At 35.4% G+C, this 24843-nt stretch overlaps 1 protein-coding gene across 4 annotated transcripts in view; it reads left to right on the top strand.

Moving 5' to 3' along the window:
• The window catches only part of Nrxn1 (neurexin 1), a 1024002-nt gene that overhangs the window by 368845 nt on the left and 630314 nt on the right, over nucleotides 1-24843 (top strand). For 2 of the 4 annotated variants that reach the window (XM_013018015.1, XM_013018014.1), the window contains exons 5-7: nucleotides 11605-11906; nucleotides 14201-14224; nucleotides 15271-15432. In XM_013018015.1, the coding sequence (XP_012873469.1) occupies nucleotides 11605-11906; nucleotides 14201-14224; nucleotides 15271-15432 (488 nt within the window). Of the gene's footprint in view, nucleotides 1-11604; nucleotides 11907-14200; nucleotides 14246-15270; nucleotides 15433-24843 lie in introns of all 4 variants that reach the window. The other 2 variants (XM_013018011.1, XM_013018013.1) reach the window with 2 other exon arrangements.

The raw sequence follows: 24843 nt of genomic DNA, 5'->3' as shown, positions 1-24843 counted from the left end.
TTTTTATTGTGAAAATACTGTACAGAGGGGTTACAATTACATGGGCAAGATAATGAGTACATTTCTTATCAAGCATTGTAGCCTCCTCCTTTGTTTCCCCGTCCCATCCCTTCCCATCTTCCCCTGCCTCCCACTCATTCCCCCTCCCCCCCCCAACCAAAGTTGTAAAGATCATTTTTCCACATAACTACTTGTACATCTCATTGTTGCAATGGAACCACCTGTATCCCTATTTAAATGATTTGTTTTTTCCCTTCCCTTCCACAAATTATACCAACCTCAAATACAGTGAAAATAGGGGTTATACCATGGGGGATGGACATACAAAGAAACAAAGAAATAATCTTATAAATGTGTTAGAAACAATCACCTGAAAGAAAAAAAATTTGAATACATATCTTAGAGTTAAAAAGAGTGAAATTGCCAAAATTAATTTTTCAAAAAGTGTAGGTACAAGCCTGTTGAACGTATAAACCATCAAGAGATGCATTAATTTTTCTCCCTCTATTTACAATAATTTTATTTCTTTTGTACTTCATGAACTTTATCAAACTAAATGTTTCTAAAATTAATACATTGGACTTAATGATATCGAAGGCAATAAAAGATTTAATAAAACCTGACATTTTAAAAGTGTTAAATAGTTCATTAAAATATAAGAGCTACTTTAAGAGTAACAAAGACCACTGTAGCTGACATTGACAATTGCCTACCGTATATAGCAGGTTTGATATTATCTATACAATGTGTTGAGCGAAGAATTTTCTCAAAATAGTTGAGTAGATCTCCTGAAAGGGGAGCTTTAGTAGCCTTCAATATGAAAGAACCATTTCAAATAGCATGTTGCCTGTGAAGGTGATAGAAAGGTGTGCTTCCTTTAGCAGAGATAACTGGAGGAAAATACCTCTGTAGAAACAGGACAAGGGCATGAATATGCCTGCAAGAGGGAAATGTTGGTGTTTGATATACTTAACTCATCATTTTGTATGCTGAAGTTGTATCTTTCTGAGGAGGGAGAAAGAAAATTGGCAGAGTACTCTTTATACTTTGGGAAAGCAGGATCCATTTCTAAGAGTCTGCAGTTTAGGCTTTGACCTGAACCATATGGCCGGTAATGGTGGCAATAAGTACATTTGCTGGGCCAAGGGATGACTAGCCAAATGCTATGGGCTTAAGTGTAAAAGCAGAGCTAAAGGATAAAGTAGATTGGGCCATATGAATCTCTCTCTATTCCTTAATGTTTCTTAACTGCAGATGGGGAGCTTCCACAAAGCATTTGAAAGTATACCATAGGAACAGTGAAATGTACAAGACACTACATTGGAAATGAACTTTAGAACTTGGAGGGAGGAGGGAGGAGTTGGACAGGTGGGGAGGGAAGGGATGGTAGGGGAAAAACAAAGGAGGAGGTAACAATGCTCAATAGGAAATGTACTTATTACCTTACTCATATAACTGTAACCCCTCTGTACAGTATTTTTATAAAAAAAACATATATATATATATATATATATATATATGAAGAGTACCAGGGGTCATGGAGCATAAGAGAGACAGGCACAATCAACAGAAATAGGAATGCAATTATAATTGTTGTGCTTTACTCTTCTCTCCATTAGCTCCTTCTTAATAAAGTGAAAGGTCCAGGTCTATGGAGGGAAGATGACTGGAGGCATACTGTCCACTCTCCTTTTGACTCAGCTAGGATGATGGGTGAAATTTAAAGCAAATCTCAGCTGAAACTTATAAATTGGATGAAGTTTTTGTTAACCAAACCACCCAGATATTCAATGTTTTCCCAAAATATTGTTAAATAATTACACCTGCTTGAAAGCAGTGAACAAGGGAATATAGACACAATAAATACTCTTACATTTATATCACATGTATTGAGAATTTAATAAACATATATATTTATAATAAATTATTACATCTTTGTAATGAGTATGATACAGATGCCAGTACTGTTGCCTTTATTTACTGATGAAAGCAGTAAGACGTTAAGGTAAGTATCTGAATGTTGAGAATATGATGGTGGGATTTGAATGTGGGGTTGGTTTAACACCACTTTTGAACCGTCTGTGGTCTATAACTTCATACATCTTGGTGGTGTGAGTGATCTTGCTCTCCTATCTGCCCAGAGCTTGTCCAGCCATAGTTCTGGAATGTAATCATACCATATCACTTGCTGGTCTGCATCACTCCAGTAGATAACACTCCAATGGAATAGCTTCCTGTTGTACAAGGAATGAAATCAAACAGTCTGATCAAGATTTGTACATAGCCTATTCTCATCTCACACTTCTGATCCTGTCACCTTTGTTCCACAGCAACCAAGTTTCAACTATGATCAGTGCTCACAGGATTATTTTCTTGTCCTGCACTGAACAATGTATTTCTTCATTATAATAGGCTTCCATTTGAGTCCTTTCTTCTTAGGATTATTTTGTCCTAGGTCATCCCACAAGTAGTTTCTCGGCAATAGGACCCAGCTACGTGTCATCTTCTAAGAAAGATTTCCTAGTTATCAATATCAATGGCCCAGCACAAGTAATTACCACTTCCTTATGTCTCTCCATTCTTTTCTAAGTGTCACATTTGATGTTTTACTCATTTATTACCATCTCTTTCTCACTTTATTGACAAAAGAGAAGACCTTGAGGATTTTGTTTATTGATATGATTTAGTATCTAGACTATCATCTAGCAACTGTGAATAGCTAGTATATACTTTTAAAATGAATAGTTTCTGCAGGCACGGGTGGCTTACACCTGTAATCCTAGCTACTCTGGAGGCTGAGATCTGAGGATCGTGGTTCAAAGCCAACCCAGGCAGGAAAGCCCATGAGACTCTTATCTCTAATAAACCACTAGAAAACCAGAAGTGGTGCTGTGGCTCAAGCTGAAGAGTGCAGGGACAGCACCCAGGCCCAGAGTTCAAACCCCAGGATCAACCAAAAAAAAAAAAAAAAAGAATAGTCTCTGAGTGAAAATTCCTTTTCTTCTCACTAACAAATATAGTAGTAGGTGCTTGGCATGTTCTTCTTCTGGATTCATCTTTTTCTTGAAATCAACGATATTCCCTGATTTTCTAGCATTGCTATTTGTCTTCACTAGTGCAAAGAATGGTATTCTGCCAGCAAAGAGTTCCTAATTTAGGCTGATTTCAGTGTGTAACAATTTACTAAACATTGTATTATTTTTATAAATAGATAGAAAAAGAAACACAATAAAATACAGCCCAAAACATTGGCCAATCCTCTAAAGAGGCAGGGAGATGAGTGGAGTTACATAAATACATCTGTTCTCATCCAAGCATAATTCTTCATCACATTTACACCATATGTTTTTACTTCTTATTTTACCTCAGACATTGAAGATACCAAGATAACTTTTGTTCTTTGTTTCTTCTGATGAATTTCTATTCATGTTTTTATTGCAACGGACTTCAAATTACCAGTATATATTACTTCCATTCCTATATGTTATTTTTAAGAGTTTCCAAGTTGACTTTAGCCATAGTAAATGGAAGTGTGGCAGCCCAAGTCCAGTAGTTTTCATTGAATCTAGTCACATATTAAAGTCATGATTGTTTTCAAGTACAACAGCTCATGAGTCACAATATTTCAAGAAAGAATCTTGACTGCAATTGCATGAATCTTCTTAACTTTATTCACTATAACGAAACGTTTTAGATTTTTACCAGCAGATATTCACCCTTTAGATTGATTCAGAAGACAGGTACTAAGTTTCAACCCCTCAGAGAATCCTATTGTATTATTGCCCAATGTGAAACATGTTGAGAATAAAATATCTGTGATTATATCCATTCATTTAAAGTCTGGACTGTCTGGTGGGATGCATATTAAGTAGATATTTGACACATCTACTCACTCATCAGCTTTCAGCTTTCTCATTTTCTTTTATTTTTTTTCTAGGCTTTAAAAAATGCTGCAAAGTAATTGAGCTGGTTACTTGTCCCTTAAGCAAAGTACCATGGTATCGATATATTTTTTCTATAACACTTAACCCATTGTGTAATAGACACAAGGTCTTTACAATATTCTTGAATGATACTCTAAAGTGGTGTAATGTGGATCTAATATGATTCCCACCAATAAGATCTCATTACAGTATCTGTTCTGCATGTGGATGCTGGGGAGCATCCTAAACTTCTCAATTTCTCACAAATTTCTTGTAATATTAATGTCACTGTTCCTTAGAAGTATGCATATCACCTCTTAAGATATCATGTACTGTAAAGCAATTTTCCTTTAACTACTATTTCTGAAGTTCTCAACTTTACATTTCTCTTTCAAGGTGCAATCTTAAAAATCAAATTCTTCTGGGCACTGGTGGCTCATGCCTGAAATCTTAGCGACTCAGAAGGTTGAGATTTGAGGGTCACAGCTCAAAGCCAGCCCAAGCAAGAAAGTTTGTGGGGTTTGTGGGACTCTTATCTCCAATAAACCACCAGAAAACCAGAAGTGGTGCTGCTGCTCAAAGTTGTAAAATGTTAGTCTTGAGCAAAAAGAACTCAGGGACAACACCCAGGACATGAGTGCAAGCCTCACAACTGAAAAAAAAAAAAAAAACAAATTCTATCATTTAAAGTTTACCATATGTCTAAAGTGTTTGAATAACAAAAATTATAGATTTTTGGACTTAAAGGTCATTGAAATCTGATTTTGTAGAAAATAAACATGCTCTTTGGAACTTGGTTAAATGAATTGTCCAGTATATATTACAATGATTGTGTTAGTATTAAAGTTATTTCTGATGGGTAATAATATATGTCATAGTCTTTATATGAATGAGGAGTAGCTATACATAAAGAATTCAGAAAATTTTTCTGTGAACATAATATTAGTCTTATAATTTCTTACTTTTTAGGTAATTATAATTAGTTCCAGAGAATTCATAAATTCTGAAAATGAAGCAGGCTGTGTTTTAATTCGGATAGTAATTTCCTCCAGGTTGAAAAACAAGAGCATCTCATTTGTGCGATTACTAGTTGTTGGGACATCTCATTGTTGCAATACTAAAACATTATGATTGCCAGGGATCTTGACCATGACATTCCTTGTGTGTTACTTGATCCATGTAGAACTGTCCGGACATCAGTACAAGACATAATTGGTTGCTAAAACTTGTGGTTATGTGGATATGCTAATTATTTGCATAACAACACAGATATTAATGTACTAGAGTTTGAGACCATATTCCACTTTTTTATGAAATATGCTTAAATTTAAGCTACATTGTGTATCTTGGTCATGAATTAGAAACATATCATTCGAGGAGTAGGAATTAAGGAGTGTGAGTGTAGAATGAAGGGGTCAAGGATTGTGTCCTGGTATTCTCCCAATTAATTTTAAGATCATGATTTTGTCTGCGGGGGGCCCTGGTCCTGTTAAAATAAGTGAGGACATTCAACTTAATCATATTTAAGTTAAGCTTTCATATTGAATAATCTCAAGTCTATTGCTAAGGGTTTGCCTCTTTTTGGAATTTTGGCAGTTTATTTTAGGATTGGCTTCCTAAAAATAATATCCAATGAGTATTTTATGAAACATGATTTCTTGCTGCAAAACTAGAGCAGTTGACCTCAGAATTTACATGTGTTCCACCATACTTGGGATTTCAGAATGTTTTACATGTGTCAGGTTGAAAAATCTAAGAAAAGAGTAAATATTCTCTTTTTAGACTATTTGTCCTTATAATTCTCAGTTAGTTGTTTCCTAAATTACACATCTTTATGACAAATAAAATTATGCTATTTCCTCTTCAATTTTGTAGAAACTGAGGCTTTAACCTGATACAACTTTTCATCGTCAAACTTCCTTATTTTGTTAAACTTACCCTATCTTACAGTCTAAAAGAGCTAGGTTTATCATTTAATTTTATAATGTAAACTTCAAGTATGTACTCTTCTTTAATCAAGCATGTTTTTGGCACAATTTTCTTATGTACTTAAAACTGGTCTTTCATAAGCTATTCTTTTCTGTCCATTTGTTTTTTTTTTACCATTTGCTGATTGTATCATCTACTTTGTGTTGAATACAATTGGTGAATCATGTGATTATAGGGAAGCCTTACAAACCCATGTAATTTTGGATTAGATATGAAAAGTGAATTAATCAAGAGCAATGACAAGAGCCAGTTTATTGACTTCGAGGAACAGCATGACATTCTTCATGTAAATCACCACTTGATTTCTCTCTGCCCATTTGTCACCTTTGGAAAGTAGGTGGATTTGCTTACAGATTATTTATCTGGTGAATCTCAGTGGAAATATAAGGTCAAATGAAAACTCCTTCAGAAAATAGGAAGGATCAGTGTCCTGAGAATCAAGTTCTCTGTGAACGCTTTTCAACCTCTCTTTGTCTGCTAACTTTTCCTATGAAGTAGAACTTAGGGATTCCTGTGGAAACGCATTCATGTGTTCAATTTGCTACCATGTGACTGAATAACTTTTACACCAACGACTGAACAACTTTTATACTATGTTATTAATTGGATCATTTTAAGTCTTTTCTGGAATAAGACATTTGTTTATGAATCATGCAGTGGCATAGTCACTTATGGATAACGCTTAAGAAGACCAACATATTAGGTTATATTTTCATATATGTTTTACACTTTGATTCTGCTTACAGCTTTGATATACTACAAAATGACATTACTCTTCTGGAGGATATGCTTCCTCATCTTTGAAGATGCTATCATATTGCCTTTACAGAGTTTTTAGGTATCATCTGATGTAAACCAGAAGCTATTTATCACCTCAGTGACTATTTGGATACATTCCAACTTGTCCAAGTAGGACTACAAAAATAGATGTGAGCTGACCACCACAGAAGCACAAAACCATGCCGTCTTTCTAAGAATGTTTATAAATGCAATCAGTGCTTAAATGGGCCTTGTAAGTGTTCTCTACACTGATGAATGATATGTGGTTTATTTCCAAAGAGTTTGCTGACTTTGTTTTACCTATTCTGGTTGGGAAGTTATATTTCTTATATACCATAACTGCTCCACTTAGGTGGTTTTGGACTGAGAAGTTAAATTTATTTCTATTACTTTGGTAAATTCAGATCATATAATCAGCATATCAAGTATTTTATAATATTCTAATTCTTCCAGCAAACTTTCCCACAGTAAAGCATGTAACCAAGAACTGTGTAGTTCTATCTAAATTGTGGAGGGGTTAAAAAGTAAATAGTACTGAAATCTAATGGCATTCTTCCATTTTGCTAGTCCCTTCCCTTCCCCAAATCAGATAAACGAGCATACAAGACTCAGGGTACTAAAATAAAAAACAGTACTTAGGTGCATGTTCACAAAATTGTTTTTATCTCTTTTCCTTGTTTTTAGAGCATTATTCTGAAAATACATGTTGACATGGTATGTTAGACAGAAATTGGATTTACCATCATGAGGCTGAATTCTTGTCCTGTTTCTTTTAATGGCATGCTTTTCTTTTTTGACTTGATACTCATTTGACAACATAACTTCACTTGGTTACTGTCATAAACTGAAGGTCGAAGTAGATATGGGTCTCTAAAGTTCCATCTAACTTGGAAGACCTATTCTGAGTATTTAATGGGACTATACCATGTTTTTCCCTTTTAACCTTCCAAAAAGTAAATCTCACCGTAGGCAATGTATACATATGTATAGAAACCAGAACCCAGCTTAATCACTTACTATAAAAAATCAGAAAAATAAATATTAACAAAAATATTGAAATTTTTGAAGTTTATTGTTTGTTGTTATTATTGTTTATTTGTTTTTTGTTGGTTAAATGATCTGAATTCAAGGCAAGTGCTTTACAATGTGAACCATTCAAGGCAAGCGTTTTACAATGTGAGCCATGGGTCCACTCCTGTTTGCTTTTGGTTATTTTGTAGATAGATCTCAGTTCTCATTATTTTCACATGGGCTCTCCTCTGTGTCTTTGGATTACAGCTGTGAACAAACATGCCAGGTTTGTTGGCTAAAATGTGATTTCACAAAATTTTACCCCCTGTTGCACTCCAACTGCAATCCTCTCAAATAGTTGGGAATGGAGGTATCACTCCCCATGCTCAGCCATTTAAAGTATTTAGGAAGGATTGGGTCTCCAAGTTCTTTACCAGATGTGACAAATGCCATGGGATTGCAAGATACCAAACAAAACTCATTACACCTGGTCAGTATTCATCTAAGTACCCTTACCAGTGCACAAGAAAAAAAATCAATAATTTCTCCTAAATTTAAATTCTTCTTTTTTAACTTTTACCAATTTTAAGACTGCAGAGTAGCATGTGAATATAATTTGATTTTTGCCTTTTTCTAAATATTAATAGATTATCTTTTCATATATAACATTTTCTGTAAAGTTTAATGTCGATTACTTTGCTCATTTCTTCTATTATTATATAAAAATTGACATTGAGTGCTTACCAGAAACTGAGGTGCCATTTGTTGGCAGAATATTTTACCTACATTAAAAAATAACTTTTTACCTTCTTATGGAATTATTGGTGCATACATTCTTAATTTCAGTTTTGATAAATTAATCAGTATTTTATTCATATGTTTTATGTTTGTGGTATAAATTTTAATATACTCTTGTATCATGATTTCCTATCCTGAAAACCATCTGCAGATATCCTTGTCTAATTAAGCCTTAGTCCAGTTACAATTGGTGTTTGTGAACAAAATGACATAATGATACATTTCATTCTGTTCACACACCAGATGTCCAGATGAGTAAAACATGTGCATTGTATAACTCAATAAAAAGTAATTATCATGTGTTCTTAGGGATATTTTTATTTTGATTGTATTTATTCTCCTATAATCTAAATCAATGCAACTTCCTTATCGATAAATTGCTAATAAATGTCCTCTCTTACCCAGGAAAATTGAATCCTATTCTTTCTCTGGCTCATCCTGGTTATTTGGGGCTTCTTTTCCTTCTTATCTTTAGAGATAACTTCTTGAGTAGTTGTACAAAAGGGTTATCATTCAACATGCCAGTTTATAAATACAATGCACTTTGATAAATATCACCAATTTATCATTCTCCCCAATTGCTCCCAACCCCACTCATGCCCTCAATTTTTCTTAGTTTCATGGGATATGCATTGGATATTTTTTAAATTTTACTTTATTGTAAAGATGCTGTACAGAGGGGTTACAGTTGCATGAGTGAAGCAATGAGTACATTGTCAATTATGACTTCATTTTTGTTTTTCTGTGGAACTTGTAGAATCAGCTTTTGAAGTTTTCAAAATTTTAAATTTTTATTGATATACTTACTAGGTCTTTAATGAATTTGTAGAGTTAGTGATATGTATTAAAGCATTGGTTCTCCCCAGTATATTAAAACCCTGTAGTCATTTTAAATTATCGTATTAAACCAAATAATTTTGGTCTTTCAATTCATGTAGTCATACTTGCTAATGTGACCTTGCTTTCCTCACTTAACATCTTTATAATGTTCATATTTATTTATATCTTTATGTATTAATTTTGACTATGGTATTTATAGAATTGTAGGTGTTGCAAACCCTTGTCCAGTTCTGGTCTTTAAGGGAAGATTCTAGGTTTGTGTAGTTTGTATTCTTCATTACTGATAACTTGTCACCATATCAGATAAGAGGGAATGAGAAAATATACCATTCAGCAACTTTTACCAGATACCAGTACTGATATCGTCTCATTCTACCCTCCTGTCAATCTGGTATCACTAACCAATTCTAGAAAACAAGATTTTAAAAGATGTATAATTGTCCCAATAATTTGGTTCCAAACAATTGTTTGGTTCTAAACTCATGTTCTGGTCCATACTTTTCCCTAGCTTATAGCAAGACTATTCAGTTGTGCTGATATTCATTCAATATTTAGCTACTTGCCATGATGAACTGACTCTATAAGTGTATGTATGTATTGTTGGTATTTGAACATACAGGAATTTAGTCAGCTATGGCCACTCAATTACTGGTAAAAAAAAAAAAAACAATTAAAAAATAGCACCGGACTTACCACTTGGTTAATGTTCTATCACAATATTGAATGTATAAATGGAGGGGACCTAGTATTATGGACTGGATTGTCTAAATGGGGTCTGTTTTGTCTGATACTATTTCCCCTAATGACTTACTATCTGGCAGTGACGGTTCTAGCATAGCTTAGGCATTGTCACAGGCCCCAGATGCTTACTTACTGTCTTAGGGCCAGGGCTCACCTGTCTCTAGTCCTTACAGCAGTTTCTACATCCAGGAAGTCAGATCAGTGTGGCCCTGATGAACTGAAACCTTCATTTGAGCTCCAATTCTAAGAACTGGGTTAAATTACCAAGTGAAAGTAGTTCTGAAGTAAAACATAGATCTCTCACCCAGCCAGGCCTGGTAGAATATATGTGTAATTTCAGCTTTTGGAAGGTTGAGGAAGGATGAACATGAGTTTGAAGGCAACCAGGGCTGCGTAGTCAAACCAAGTTGTAAGAAAGCCTCTAGCCAGAGGAGATAAGAGTCAAGCACCTGTTGGTACATCAAGGTCCCAGTGAGCTAAAAAAAAATTATGCTATATTGCAAGCGGGACACATTTACTTTCTCCAGCACTATTTGTAATTATCCATTTATAGTTCATCACAAGCTGATTCTCAACCATATTGTCTCATTTCCTTTGGCTCACGTAGGAAGTCAAGGGAACATTTGGTTTATGCTCTTCTCTTGGTTAAACTTACCACCTCAGGGTGAGAAGACTGCTCTTTCTGAATAACCATATTTCTGTTTGAACTATTGAGCATTTATAGGATCCACATGGCTACTTCCAACTATCGTAAAGACTGAGATAGGCAGAAAACACTGAGACTTCATTTACAGGCTATCCCCAAGATGATACGCTGGAATTTTTAGCAGTCTTTCCTAAAAGCCAGTCTCACCATCTGTGTGGTGAGACTAGGAAATGAATTACCAATCCTTTGGACTTAACTATAGTAACTCCGTCTATAAGGGAAGGAGGGCAGGCTATTGCATTGTAGGAAATCCACTTATTGCCAGGTCAAATTCTGTTATTTTCTCTCCTTTTTCTCCTGGCTGGATAATTTGTTATGGTCTCTCAGTGATGAAAATATTTGACTCTTCATTGAAAAAGATCTTTGCATATAAATGTCGCACAGAAAATTAAAATAGCTCATCAGTTGGATGGAGAGAACGGTGCAAACATGGAATCCATTGTTGCCAGCAGAGTGAAACCATCCGCTATGCATTGATGCTACCTAATTCATGCCCTGGAGATATCACAGAGCAACTCTGTGATCAGAGCTCTTGCAGTGATACTTAAAAATTAATTGAATTTTCGAGAATGTCAGTTTTAGCTACTGTCATTGCTGGCCCCATAACTGAGGAGGATTATTAAAAATACACTGCCACCTACAGTACTGCTTGACTCTTTGACAGGACTCTTGCATACATGTCAATTGGACAAAGATTTCCTTTGGTTAAAGTGATTTGTCACTGTGTTTGTCTAAGATGTGCTGCATAGGGTAATTCTTTGGTTTTCAATGGTGTTTCTTTACTTATGCATACATATATATCTTGTTTTTCTTTAGGAAAAGAAGAATATATCGCCACTTTCAAGGGATCTGAATACTTCTGCTACGACTTGTCTCAAAACCCCATTCAAAGCAGCAGTGATGAAATAACTCTGTCCTTTAAAACTCTTCAGAGGAATGGACTGATGCTTCACACTGGGAAATCAGCCGATTATGTCAATCTTGCCTTGAAAAATGGAGCTGTCTCTCTGGTCATTAATTTGGGATCAGGGGCCTTTGAAGCACTAGTGGAGCCCGTGAATGGAAAGTTTAATGATAATGCCTGGCATGATGTGAAAGTCACCAGGAATCTGCGTCAGGTAACAGCGCAGTGGATAAGAGAGAGTAACTGACTTTGGTTCTTGCTACAGCTCTTTGCGCGGTATTTGAAAAACCTTAGCCACATGATACAGGGCTCCTCAGAGTTGCTTATAAATTAGCTTTTTTGTTTGGTTTGGTTTTTTCTTTTTTTTTTCTTTTTTTCTTTTTTAGATGAATCTTCCTGCCATACTTGAGCAGGGGCATATCTAGAAAGTAATGGGGCCCAAAGGCTGTTTTGATCCTGTGACATATGACAATCTCCCGAGGGCTGCAAGGCTATTCCTGCACCCTGCCCTTCCTGTGATGTGCGTGGTTTTGTCATGTTTTTGTTGTTGTTGTTGTTGTTTAGTTTTAGTTTTGCGTGTGTGTTTGTGTTTGTATTTTTTGTTTGTTTTTCTGATTTTCTGGTTTTAAATTCTAGTTTCCATAGTGATCATTTGGAAGCATGCACATTGGGATCTTTAATAACAGTTCCTTTTTTGTCCTTTGGTGACATGGGGGTTACACTGATCCCTACTGTCTTCTAACTCCCACTCCCCAAACAGAAGCACAGAAGCTCTTGAGGGGAAGAAATGACTTCAGAGTTTACATATCTTCTGATGAATCTCTCCATGAAGATATATATATATATGCATACATATATATAAAGATATATATATATATATACATATATACATGTGTGTGTGTGTGTGTGTGTGTGTGTGTAGTACAGATACTTCAAGTGAAAATCCAAATGATACTGGAGAAGCCAGCTTCTCTTTAGGCACCCAATTTCTGTTTTTTTCTTATTTTTTAAATAAATGATTGTAAAAGGCAATATACTAAGAAAATTTCAATTTACTACATCTTTGCATCCACATATACTATATTTTTAAGTGGAGATTATTACAGTGTGTATACATATGCATATATATATGTATATACATGCGGACGATAGTGGATAGACTATCCTTCTGTTTTGATTGTGAGTTTCGTTTGAAATTTGACAATATCACAATATATCATTATGTGAAGTATTACAGTGACTAATTTTTTGCAGTCTATGCTGATTCCAAGCTAATATCCTTAACATTGTTGTTTCTCTGAACAGTTGCAGAGTGACCTGATTGTTTCCTTTTACTAAAACAGCCCTCTCTTTCTGAGCTGTTAATTGTCTAACCTTTTCCTTCCTGCTTCAGAAAGGCTTAAACTCTCTGAGCTAGAGAATCAAACAAAGGAGCTTTAGGAGTGGAGATTTAGTTAAGGCAGATAATTTAAAACAGAAGGATTCTTGAGCCATCCCCCAAAGACCCTTCTAATGCTTTGTTGACATGAGAGGGATCTGCATGCTCCTCACCTGCCTTGGAAGAGGTTTGCCCACCATCAGTGTAGCTGTAGATCATGAGTTTCCTGTAAGTCTGTCTCTTTGGTTTTCCTTTGTTTTGTTTTGTTCCCCTTGCCCCCTCAGATACTCCTCAAGAGACTGAGGTTGACTTGAGAAAACCCAGAAGGAAGGGTGGGTCTCAAAGAGCCCACTTTCTAGATTTGCCTTTGCTCAGGTTATATACATATATATATATATGTGTGTGTGTCAAAGCTGTGAATTGGTAGCTCCAAGGAAACAGGAATCTCTTATCCAGCCGGGATGCATGTGTGGCAGGACAGATGAAAAACAAATCCATTCTACTCATTCTATGTGTCAGGATCTTTTGCTTTTGTTTCATTGCAGTAAACTGTGACCCTTAAAGTCCATCAATATGACCGAAGGAAGTTTTGAAGTTGAGGAGGAGTCCTTGTGTGCTGTAAAATTGAGTAGTAGGGCAAATGCCAACTGATTCCTACTAATTTGCTGGGGCTGGGCCTGGGCCTGGGGGCGGGGCTTGGGTTGTGGGGTAACAATTATGGTTGTAGAGCAGCAGTGGTCAGCTCATGAGATTTAGGCCTTTGAATCCCTTATAGACTTTTTGTAATGTCTCTCAGGATTACCCAGGAAGACAAAGGGAACGTTGTCATGTGTCTGTTTCTGTCTAGCAGCAAGATATGAAAAATAATGGCAGGAAAAAGAAAAATCTTTCCTCTGTGGGAGGCCTATTTGTTAGTCTGCTTTTTTCTTGTAAAATTTTTTTGCCCTTTTTCTATGTTACTAACATGCTTAATAACTAACATGTCATTCATGGAATGTTTCATTCTACTAACCGTTACCTGAATCAAAAAAAAAATGTACTAACATGGTAGAGACCATCATATTTTTTAAGTAACGATCGTTATTCTGTTCACAGTTTTTAATTTCCTTTCTCCCCCCTTCTCCACAAAGCACTCAGGCATTGGACACGCTATGGTAAACAAACTACATTGTTCGGTAGATATCATTCTAATTGTTTCTTATTTTGGGTTTGCCGTGTGTTTTCTTTCTTTCTTTTAACTGTAGACATCATTAACAAAAGAGGAACTGCGGTTGGTACTCTTCTGCTTACTTTGACCTCCTTCCTTTCATCTGTTGTTGACTTTTCTTATTTTTTACCTGTTCCTGTCAACTTCTGTTTTCAAACTCACCTGTAGGGGCATCGTTTAACGTTTCGAACGTTTTTTTTTGCATCCAGCTGTGGTTAACACGGAATAAGAAAAAAAAAAAAAAATGGTGGCTGGCCTGAGTGACCGCAGGCTCAGCCAGTCTCTAACCATTCATGATGCATGGCATGGAGACTTGATTTGGGAATGCTGGGGATGCCACACCCACTCATCTTTCAGTCATCACAAAGCAGTTGTTTTTGTTCTTTTGGTTCTCCCTGTTTTCTTTCCTTTCTTTTCTGAACTGTACCTCCTGCATGTGCTACATTGGGCGTGTATGGCTTCTACTGGTTGATTTGCCTCTCCTCCTCCTTTGGCATGGACTTAGGCACTTGCATGCTGACACCTGCTGCTCAATAGTGCAAACAGTGACGTTGCTGGAAATAAGCTTGTGCCTTTTATGTTAACAAGGTGCACGTTGTGATTAGTTGATGACAGACCACTAAACTTTACTAATACGTAACACCAGCAAAACTAACCTAGGAAGCATTTTACTAACACCATTTTTGTGTCTGCTGAATAACTTTTGAGTTGCAGTAGGGACGATGCTGACACTAGCTCAATAATCACTTAACGTGCTAACTAGTTTAGATCTCTTAGGGTTAGTTGAATAGAACCTAAGAATAAACCTCAAACAGACATGAAAATGGGTTCCTCCATAGGTCTAAAACTAAAAACCAAACAAACAGAAAAAAAATAAAAAAATAAAGAAAAACAAAAAAGTAAATAAAACCAAAACACAAAACAGGCATATCCCAGGATTACAGTATCTAGGTCTGAGTATAGCGTGTCCTTTCCCTGTGCTTTGTTATCTAGGTGACAATATCAGTGGATGGAATTCTCACCACAACGGGCTACACACAAGAAGATTACACTATGCTGGGGTCTGATGACTTTTTCTATGTTGGAGGCAGTCCCAGCACGGCAGACCTGCCAGGGTCACCAGTCAGTAACAACTTTATGGGCTGTCTCAAAGAGGTAAATACTGTTATCACGAGAATCATTCCTAACTCATGATCTCATCATTTCAGATCTGGATGGAAAGCGCCTCTGTTGAAGACCTGCTGTTTTCAGAGTCAAATGGCACAATCTTAAATTTAATCTTGAATTGTTTGAGTGGGATTGGGAAACTGGTGGGGGCAGGGTGGGGAGCAGCTCATAGAACACTATGAAGTATGAAGCTCCTCCTCTTTCACGGTAAGCAATCCACAGTGGAGATCTGCCCAGATAGTTGTGTATTAGCTATTAAAAAGTCAAACTAAAAGAGGAGCTGGGTGGAAAGTTACATGTTAAAATGTAATTGTTCATTTTGAGCTTAATGTTTTAGGTGTTCTATTCACAAGAATGACTTGACAGTTGGGAAAGGGAAAGACTTAAAAAAAAAAAAAGAAAAAGATGCTATAAGAGAAAAAGAGACTATAGGAAACAAACCAGAGGAGAAAAACAAGAGTCAGTTCAATGAAGTATTCTTTCATTTATTTTTAAAAATCTTGTGAGAAGAATAAAGTTGGGTCATTAGTGAGCTTGATGAGTTTACTTGATACTTACCTGAGAAAAGTCAGCTGATTAAAAATAGTAACTTCATCCCTCATTCATAACTGTGGATTATCTGTTGTACTTCTGTGCCTGCCCCACCACCCCTACCCCACCAATCCTGGGGCTTGAAACTTGGGCCTGAGCATTGTCCCTGAGATTTATTTTCTTAAGGCTTGTACTCTGCCACTTGAGCTACAGAGCCACTTCTGGCTTCTTTGAAGGTAAGTGTCTCCAGGACTTTCCTTCCCAGGCTGGCTTCAAATCACAATCCTCTGATCTCAGAGGCTGATCTCAGCCTCCTGAGTTGCTAGGATTATAGGTATGACCTAGGATTATAGGTATGACCCACTGCACTCCGCCTGTTGTACCTTTTTATAGAATTGTAATTTGTTATGTTGTGGGAATGATCAGAAAGTCTTGAATTCCTATTCATGTGAATATCTTCTCTAAAAGCTTCTGTTTTTAATTATTATTTAGGTATACTCCAATTTCACCTGGCTACCAAAGCCTGAATTTTCTCTAAGGTTGTATGACTACAATTTAATAGTATGAAGTTTTAAGATGTAAAGTTGATTGGCGTGGGGACTAACTATATTTAAAACTTACTACTTATAGTTAAAACTTACTAGTAATCATTATGATTTTGACAAGTGGGAAAAGAGAAATTATTTCAGGTTAGGAAAATCATGATGATTAAAAGAAGTTTCCTGAAACCTCTTCTTGGAAGTTAGGGGCCAAATCCATCCCTCATACAACCCACTCTATACTTCGGACTTTTATGTCCTACTTTATCTATAAGAGGGTAGAGTGACAGTACATTGGAAAATGGAACATAATTTCAAGAAATGGAAATCTAGCTAAAGAGTTTTTGGAGCATCATGTAAGATAATGACAACAACAGTAATAATAATAATAACAGGGATTCCCTGAGTTCAGTTGAGGCACATTGCCTTCATCTACATCTGAAAGAACATATTTTCATATATAAAGCTTTAGCTATGTGCCTTAATCTGAAATGGCAGGTTCAAATTTGACTGGGCTTCAGCTTAACATCTTTACAGTTTAAATGCTTATGAGTATGTATTAATACTTCTCTATTTTTGTTAGTTTAACTGTTTATTAGTATATATTAGTACTTCTCTATTTTCATATTAATATTTTAGCCATCAAAACTACAATAGCATATAGATAAAAATGAGTAGGTTATTCTTCTAAGTGACATTTTATTTGGCAGGTAGGGGAACATAGCAAAGGGCTTCCCAGATACTCTTTCCTTTTCTTTAGATTTGAGATATAAACCACTTCTCTCTATTGATGGTGCCTTTCCCACTTCCCCGGCTTCCACAGCCTTGTCTACATGTTGGTTACCAGTATTGCCAATTTCATCTTGATTTGTGTAATATATTTCCCTGTATTTCCTTTTGATGTAGTAAAGGATAGAAAAGTGCCTTGACAACCAGTCTATAAATCAAAACATAGAGGTTTATGTGATCCCTAGTATCTACCTGTGTCTGAACCATTGTTTAGAATGCCCTGTTTTTCCTATCTCTAAAATGAAACATTGACAAAGTGCCACAAACTTTGAGTAAAATTATCTTGTTTTAGGCAAGTCAGCTTTGTAAAATTGTGCAAAGGAAGGAGTCTACCAATTTTCATTTGGACCAAATCTCTCTTAAGAGAGTATTACATATTTTCCTAAACTATGCTTACACTTCCTAGCTTATCAAAGCTTATACTTACATAGCATGTTACATGCATGATACCTTAATTATAACTTTATTGACCGAAATATTTTATGTTAAATTTAGTATGCAGTCTAGTACTTCACAGGATAACTAGATCTGGGAGAGATTTTTTTTTAAATATCTTGACTGAAACATAGAGCAAATTTTGGCCTAAGAAGAATCTTAGAACTCATTCTCCAAGTTTAATCTCATTTTAGAAATGGAGAAATGGTCCTGGAGGAGTTACTAGAACAAAACCAATGAAGAAATAACTCAAGTTTAGAGCATAGAATCTTGACAGATGAATTATGGCATTTGAATGGTTGTTTCAATGTAGTCAATGGCACTCAAGATATATAGCAAGAGATGTCCTACTGGTCTTTCTAATCCATGGCTTTATTCTCTTAAAAATTACTTCATTTATGGAAACAACATACAATATTATTTTTTCATTACAACCAGTGTAGGTTTCTATTTCCTAATATGACTTTTGATTCTGTAAAATGAGACGTAGACTTGGTGTACCTTACTTTCATTAGAGTGGTTTTCAATTTAAAAAAAAAAAGATGAAATTAGTAAAAATTATAAATCTACAAAATCTAATCTGAACTTCATTTAGTACTTAGTTTAAAATGAGAAGACATGTATTTCTAAAATGTATGATCAGATAATTTTGTTTTTAATGTTTATAGCTTTCCAAAAATTAATCAAAAATGTCTTTGGAGATCTGTTTGAACTGACTGAATATAATTTTCACTGACATAAATTTCAAACAAAATGAAGAGAAAACTGTCAATCATAGTTGCCATTATACCCAGCCTAATCTATGAAGTTCCTGGAGAATAGTAAGCCATTAAAATATACTTTACATTCTGAATTTCATAAAAGCAATTTTAATACAATTTGGCAGGAATATGTGTTTATGTGCTTTGTGTTTTTCATAGCAATGAATAAAAGTTGAAAAATGTTGATTAAGAATTTTTGATCATTTGGGGCTAATAGAGTGCTTGCCTTGCATGCATGTGGCCCTGGGTTTAATTCTTTAATACATAAGCAGAAAAAGCCGGAAGTGGTACTGTGGCTCAAGTGGTAGAGTGCTAGCCTTGAGCTGAAGAGCTGAGGGACAGCGCCTAGGCCCAGAGTTCAGGCCACATGATCAACAAAAAACAAAGCCAAAAACAAAAAAAGAATTTTGATCATTTGAAGTTAAATTTCATTAAGCAGGGTCATTAAGTATCTGCTACAATAGGAGAGAGATGTGAAGGAACTCTGGACTCATGTCATTGAGTCAGATGCTTAGAGTTCATTTGAGCACAACTTTAGCCCTGCCCATTCACCTTACACCTCTTGAAAAACATTTTCCTGTATAAAGATATCACAGTTAACTCCTAAAATGCTCTTTAGAGATATTTAAATCTTCAAATGAAAGTCTTACCAGTGTATGTTTTCATCCCAATATTGTGATGATGAGGACTTTTATAGTAAATAGTCCACCAAGAAGCATATTGCATCATCAGTATTAATCTTCCCACAAAATTTGCTTCTGTACTGTGTAATTCTTAATCTCTTGATGTCCAAAATTCTTTAAAACATCTGTTCTTCTGAGGGGTGAGCATACTTTAGCATACTTTGCTGATTTGGAAATGAAAATGAAAGAGAAGGAAAAGACCATGAGATTCATAAAACAATGTAGATTTGAATCTTTATTGGAAGTTTGCTTTTGGTCATATGTACCTGCTGGAGATTTTATAGTCACTTCTTTCAGCGGAAACTGTGCCAGTATGAGGTAATTTAAAAAGTTGCTGCAAAGAATTGTTCAAAATGAGCCTAAGGAAAGATTCTAGAGGCAAAAAAAAAGAGGAATTCTAGAGAGAAATAAATCCCTACTGAAAATTTCATCAGCCTAATTAGGTCAGCTCAGCCTTTAATTACACTTGGAGATTTTTATCACAAGAATTTGTAAGATGTTTTGAGGTAGATGAAGTAGAGGCAATATCCAATCTTAGATCAGCGTTTTTCCTCACTGTGAGAAATGAATGGGTGATTTCTCAACACAACCAGCATGGCCCTCTCTCCAATACAATGGCTGCACGGTAATTCCCACAATGTACCAGTATACTTATGGGAAAAGGTGAAATATTCACCAGTGAAAATATGTCATTGGTGAAAAATATATTTTTGGCACCTATCTTTTCTTGACAGAACAGAATGGGAGGAAAATTCACAGAATTCTCAATTTGTTCCCTATTTTGTGGTATACCCAACTCAACAGATTTAGGTTTTCACATATATTTCTGTGCTTATTTCCCTCTGTGATCAGAGAGAAACAGAGTACTCATCATTTACATGTGAGAGCAAATACCCAACGAATATTTTTTTTATTTTAGGTTATTTTTCCAGTTTTGAAATTAAAGACTTTGTGACTTATAAGAAAAGTTGGCCTATAGGAACTTTAAAAATATGGACAATCCCACCATGTGGGAAAAAGGAAAGTGTCCTGATTGTCAGGGACCTCCTCATGTGGCTCTAAAGGCTGAGCAATTTCTCCCCAGTGTCCTGGTTTGTTGCTGTGTTTTGTTTTACTACCAGACTCCTTATTGAGGCTCCTGTTTTCTTGGCTTTCCTCTCTTACTCAATTGCCATTGTTTCTAAATTGATCGGCAGCATTTTACAATCCATTCCTTCTTATATGCTTCCTTTCTTCTTTAAGGAAGAGAGCTGTGTTTTACTTCCCCACTCAACTTTGTCCTAAATATTTTCCATGCATATTTGTGTATTTTTAGTGTATTACTCTCTAACTCTATTTGATATTACCATTTGCCTGGAAATATATCATGATTTGAAGCACTTGAATGGGTTATTTTAAGATGTTTGCAAGTTTCACAGCCAACAGGGAAATATGAAGACATTCCCAAAAAGCAAGGCACAGGATATGCAATGGATGTTAAGTTCATATTAGCTGACTGATAAAAGTTTCCAAGCTGGATCAAATGTTTACTATAGGCATTTTATTACTCCAGTGGGAACAAAGCTAATTTGTACATCCATCTGTTAAGAATAACCTCTTCAACATAATCACAAAATACATTGAGGCTCAGTTCTCTGGACTTAACCATTCTGTCCTGATGGTAAATGACCATTTTCCAGCTACTCTGGGCTACTTCTCAAAAGTGGGTCTTCTTCTAAACTCATGTAGTCTAAATTGCCTCAATTAGAGAGAACGAAAATGGACCTATAGTATTTTTTTTCAGAGAAATTCAAATCTAGAACAAAATTTTCAATGCTGGAATTAAAACAGGAAAGATGACAGTTTTACCAAAACAATGGGGAAAATTCAGTAGGGTCAACTACTTTTTTGCAAACCTTAGAAATACTGAAGTATATTTCTTCTTCTATAATCAAGACATGACATTAAAATTCAGAGGCCAGTTGCACATGTCCCTATTCATTTAAAGAGCAGCAGATCATAGAAATCTCAGTTTCTCCTTTGTTTCCCCTTCCTGAAACAAAGGAGGCAACAATGCTTGATGAGAAATGTACTCATTACCTTGCCCCTCTGTACAGTATTTTCACAATAAAAATAAATAAATAAATAAATAAATAAATTTTTAAAAAAGAAATCTCAGTTTCTTTAGGGGTCTTTTGATGACCCCTGTGAAGTAATAACGGTAATTTAATTATAAAAATGGAAAGTCTGATCCTACAGCAAACCATCAGGCAATGAGTAGTAGGACTGAATACTAACTTTGATTTTTCCATACCTGAGTAGACTGTTACTTGCTAGGAATGTGCAAGTCCTGAGTCAGATCCAACAAGCACGTCCCATTAGTATGTAACACATTGAGCCTAACTGTGCCTGCAATTACCCTAGGTCCTTCATGAATGATTTTAAATAATCAAGCTCTTCCTGGAATTAGTTTTATTTCAAATGTAATGTTGATAATATCAGAGGGTTACCTAATAGACATGTTGCTAAGTGTATCAGTAATATAGTAAAACAAATTTTATCATATTTTTCTTTTTTGTAGTACTGGGGATTGAACCTAGAGGCTTATACTTAATAGCTAGGTGCCCTACTACATCAGCTTTACTTTCAGATCAGTGTTTTTTTTTCTTGAAAAGTAAATGAATGTAGTTATATGAAGTTACTTGATATTCAGTAATTCAAACATCAATAACTCATACAAGAAAAACAATATTTCTTGTTTCTGGTATTTTTCTTTCATACTTATTAATTTAAATCTTATGTAGGTATCCACTCTCATTTTTCAGTATTTGTTATGTTTGTTACTGACACTGTTTGATATTAGATATGGTGACAGTGCAAGTTGTGTGACTCACCTAACTACTAATTTGAACTTAGGTGATAAACCTACTGCCAAATTACTAAGTAGCACAGCTAAAATTCAAACCTAAGTAATCCAATTACAGAATCCTTGACCTTAATTGCGTTTTAGATGACATCAATATCTTTGTGTAATCACACTTCTTTTCCTGTATTCTGAGTAATTTTATAAAGATAGCTAGACAAAACTGTGGAAGTCTTGAGGGGAAAGAAAACATATGTGTATCTGCAAGTTGAAAGTTTGGAGAAAGAAAGATTTATAGGTGAGAAGAACCAGTAGGAAGTATTTCTTAAATGCCTTATTTTGCACAATTATCATGTACCCCAACCCCTTCCCCCCACATCATTCTAATTGATACTGAGCTGCCTCCTTTGTGAATGAACACACCATTCTTCCTCTAAGGGCCTACATAAGACCATAATGCTTACCTTACAGTTCTCGACTGTGTGGCCAACTCTATGAAGAAGAACTCACAGAAAAGTATTTGGAAATAGTTTCTAAAGTTCTATAAATCTTTGTCTTCATACACTGCTAAGAGGAAGTACATTGTTGTAGATTTGAAGCCCTGGGGGTAAAGGAACTAAGTAATTGGTGCAGAAGCCAAGCATCCTGCCATGAACACTCCTATCTGAGCCTGGGTTCAAGGATTCCCATCTGGTCAGGTCTCCAAGGAGCTGGAATTCAGCCCTTTAGTCCATACAGCATCTGGTGAGTTCTTGTCTAGAATCTGCTTTCTGGCCAGAGCAACCACCCTTTCAGGGAACCCACAGATTTGTATTTCCCCATCATATCCAGTAGATGCCCCATCACCTGGAACCGTATCAGCAGTTGGCATTATGCATTCTATTGCTTTCAAATATCAAGCTAGCATCACGTGGTCTGGTAGGGGGCTTGATGACATTTTAATTCTGAGAAATTGATATATTTTGTAGAAGATGACATTTTTCAGCCCAACAGAAATCAGCAATGAGCAATGTCTAAAACTGAACATTTCCCCTTAATTTCAGCTCCTACTGGTGGGAATTTAATTTCAATTGAATCAGAATCTTCTTTTTTTTTATTAGCCCTCACATGCATATGTTGGTAGTCAATATCAGACAATAACTAGTACGCTCCAAGCTTTGTGCTGAAGACTGAAATAGATAAATAGGATAGCACTTAGGAATCCAGACTGAGAGCCAAAGTAATACCAGGTTGTAATACAAACTCCATAATTAAGGTATGAAAATTAATAACAGAATCTCTGATTAACTCTGCCAGACAAAACTGTGAAAAAGTAACCCAGGTACACTTTCTGTTCCACTTTATGAAGGACATGATGTTATATAGAATTAAAGTTCAAAATTTAGTCCAAGTTGTTCCCAGAATAGAAAAGTAATAGAAAAGATAAAATGACACAAAGAATTAGAAGACATAATTCAAATTAAAAGAACAGAAAGACTTGATGGAAATGCATATTTATTACTTTATGAAGTTTCAACCTTGATAAGAAGAAAAATTTCTTAAATCTATCCAAAACAAAATGAGCATTTTTGCATTTCTTCTTAATTTCTATTATGTGATGATAGACCATTGTTTTTAGCTCTCTAGATCAAAATGCTTAAGTTTAGAGGAAAATTATTTTGGGCACCATAATTAATGTTAGGGTCTATTTTTGTCATGAAAATTATCAATATGGAAACACGCTTAAAATTAATTACTTTAAAATGAAAATAACTTATTCTGAAGCATGTGATTTTAAATAACAGGAAACTGAGATTTTAATCTTCGTTGACTAAAACGTTTGTGTACAGAGAAGTTGGAGGCTGAGTGCTGAGAGCACCACTCATGTTACCTCCAGGGTTTTGTGAAGCCCCAGGTAAGAATATAATATGCTCAGTTGACCATTCAAGCTGACCAAAGCATGAGAAGTAGAAGATTCTTTAAAGATACAAGTTTTTTTTTCTGATGCAATGCTTCAAAACTCTACTCAGATGAAAATAAACATGCTTATTCTAGAAAACTCATTACATGAAATTAGTTAAGGTGAATGACTTTAGAATCTCGCAAACCTAGGTTTGAACCTCAGCTCCCTAGCTAGAATGGGTATTTATGCGACCTAAGATGAGCTAATATTTCCATCCTCCAATTTATTTCTTTTACATCTAAAGGATTAAAACTATAAGTACTACTGGAATATTCTAAGGTATCAGTATAGCATAACCATACTAATGCTTTATTAATACATTGATCATTAACTAGAGTATATTGCAACCAGGATCTTCTCATAGATGTATGGCTTATGTAGATAGAGGGTCTACCTAAAGAAGAATCCCATTCTTGATTTAGTATCATCCTTTTGCCACCTTAATATATTTAATATATTTTAGAAGTTTTTTATGAAGCTGGGGACTGCTGTCAATCACTGTGCCTTACATAGCGTGGCCCTTAATAACTTTGAGCAAGTGCCCTCCTCACTTCTATCTTATAGTGGGCCCTAAAATATGGGGATTATTCATTTCAGATGAATTTATGAGTATCAGAAATTAGTAACAATCATTGGCAAATAAGAAAGAGTATTTTTGTAAAACTATGGGTGGCTCATTAAGAAACTAAAGTGAGAATAGCTGATTTGTTTATGTAGTTCCAATACAAGTGATTCTTTTGATTTTTTTAATTTTTTAATTTAATTTTATTTTTTGTGAACACACTGTACAGAGGGGTTAAAATTACATGGGCAGGATAATGCATACATTTCTTACCAAGCATTGCAGCCTCCTCCTTTGTTTACCCTTCACATCCCT

The sequence above is a fragment of the Dipodomys ordii genome, unplaced genomic scaffold (assembly GCF_000151885.1).
Source record: "Dipodomys ordii isolate 6190 unplaced genomic scaffold, Dord_2.0 Scaffold37, whole genome shotgun sequence".
Classification (NCBI taxonomy): Eukaryota; Metazoa; Chordata; class Mammalia; order Rodentia; family Heteromyidae; genus Dipodomys; species Dipodomys ordii.
Note: the sequence above shows the minus strand (reverse complement) of the source record. Positions and strands in the feature narration are given on the sequence as shown.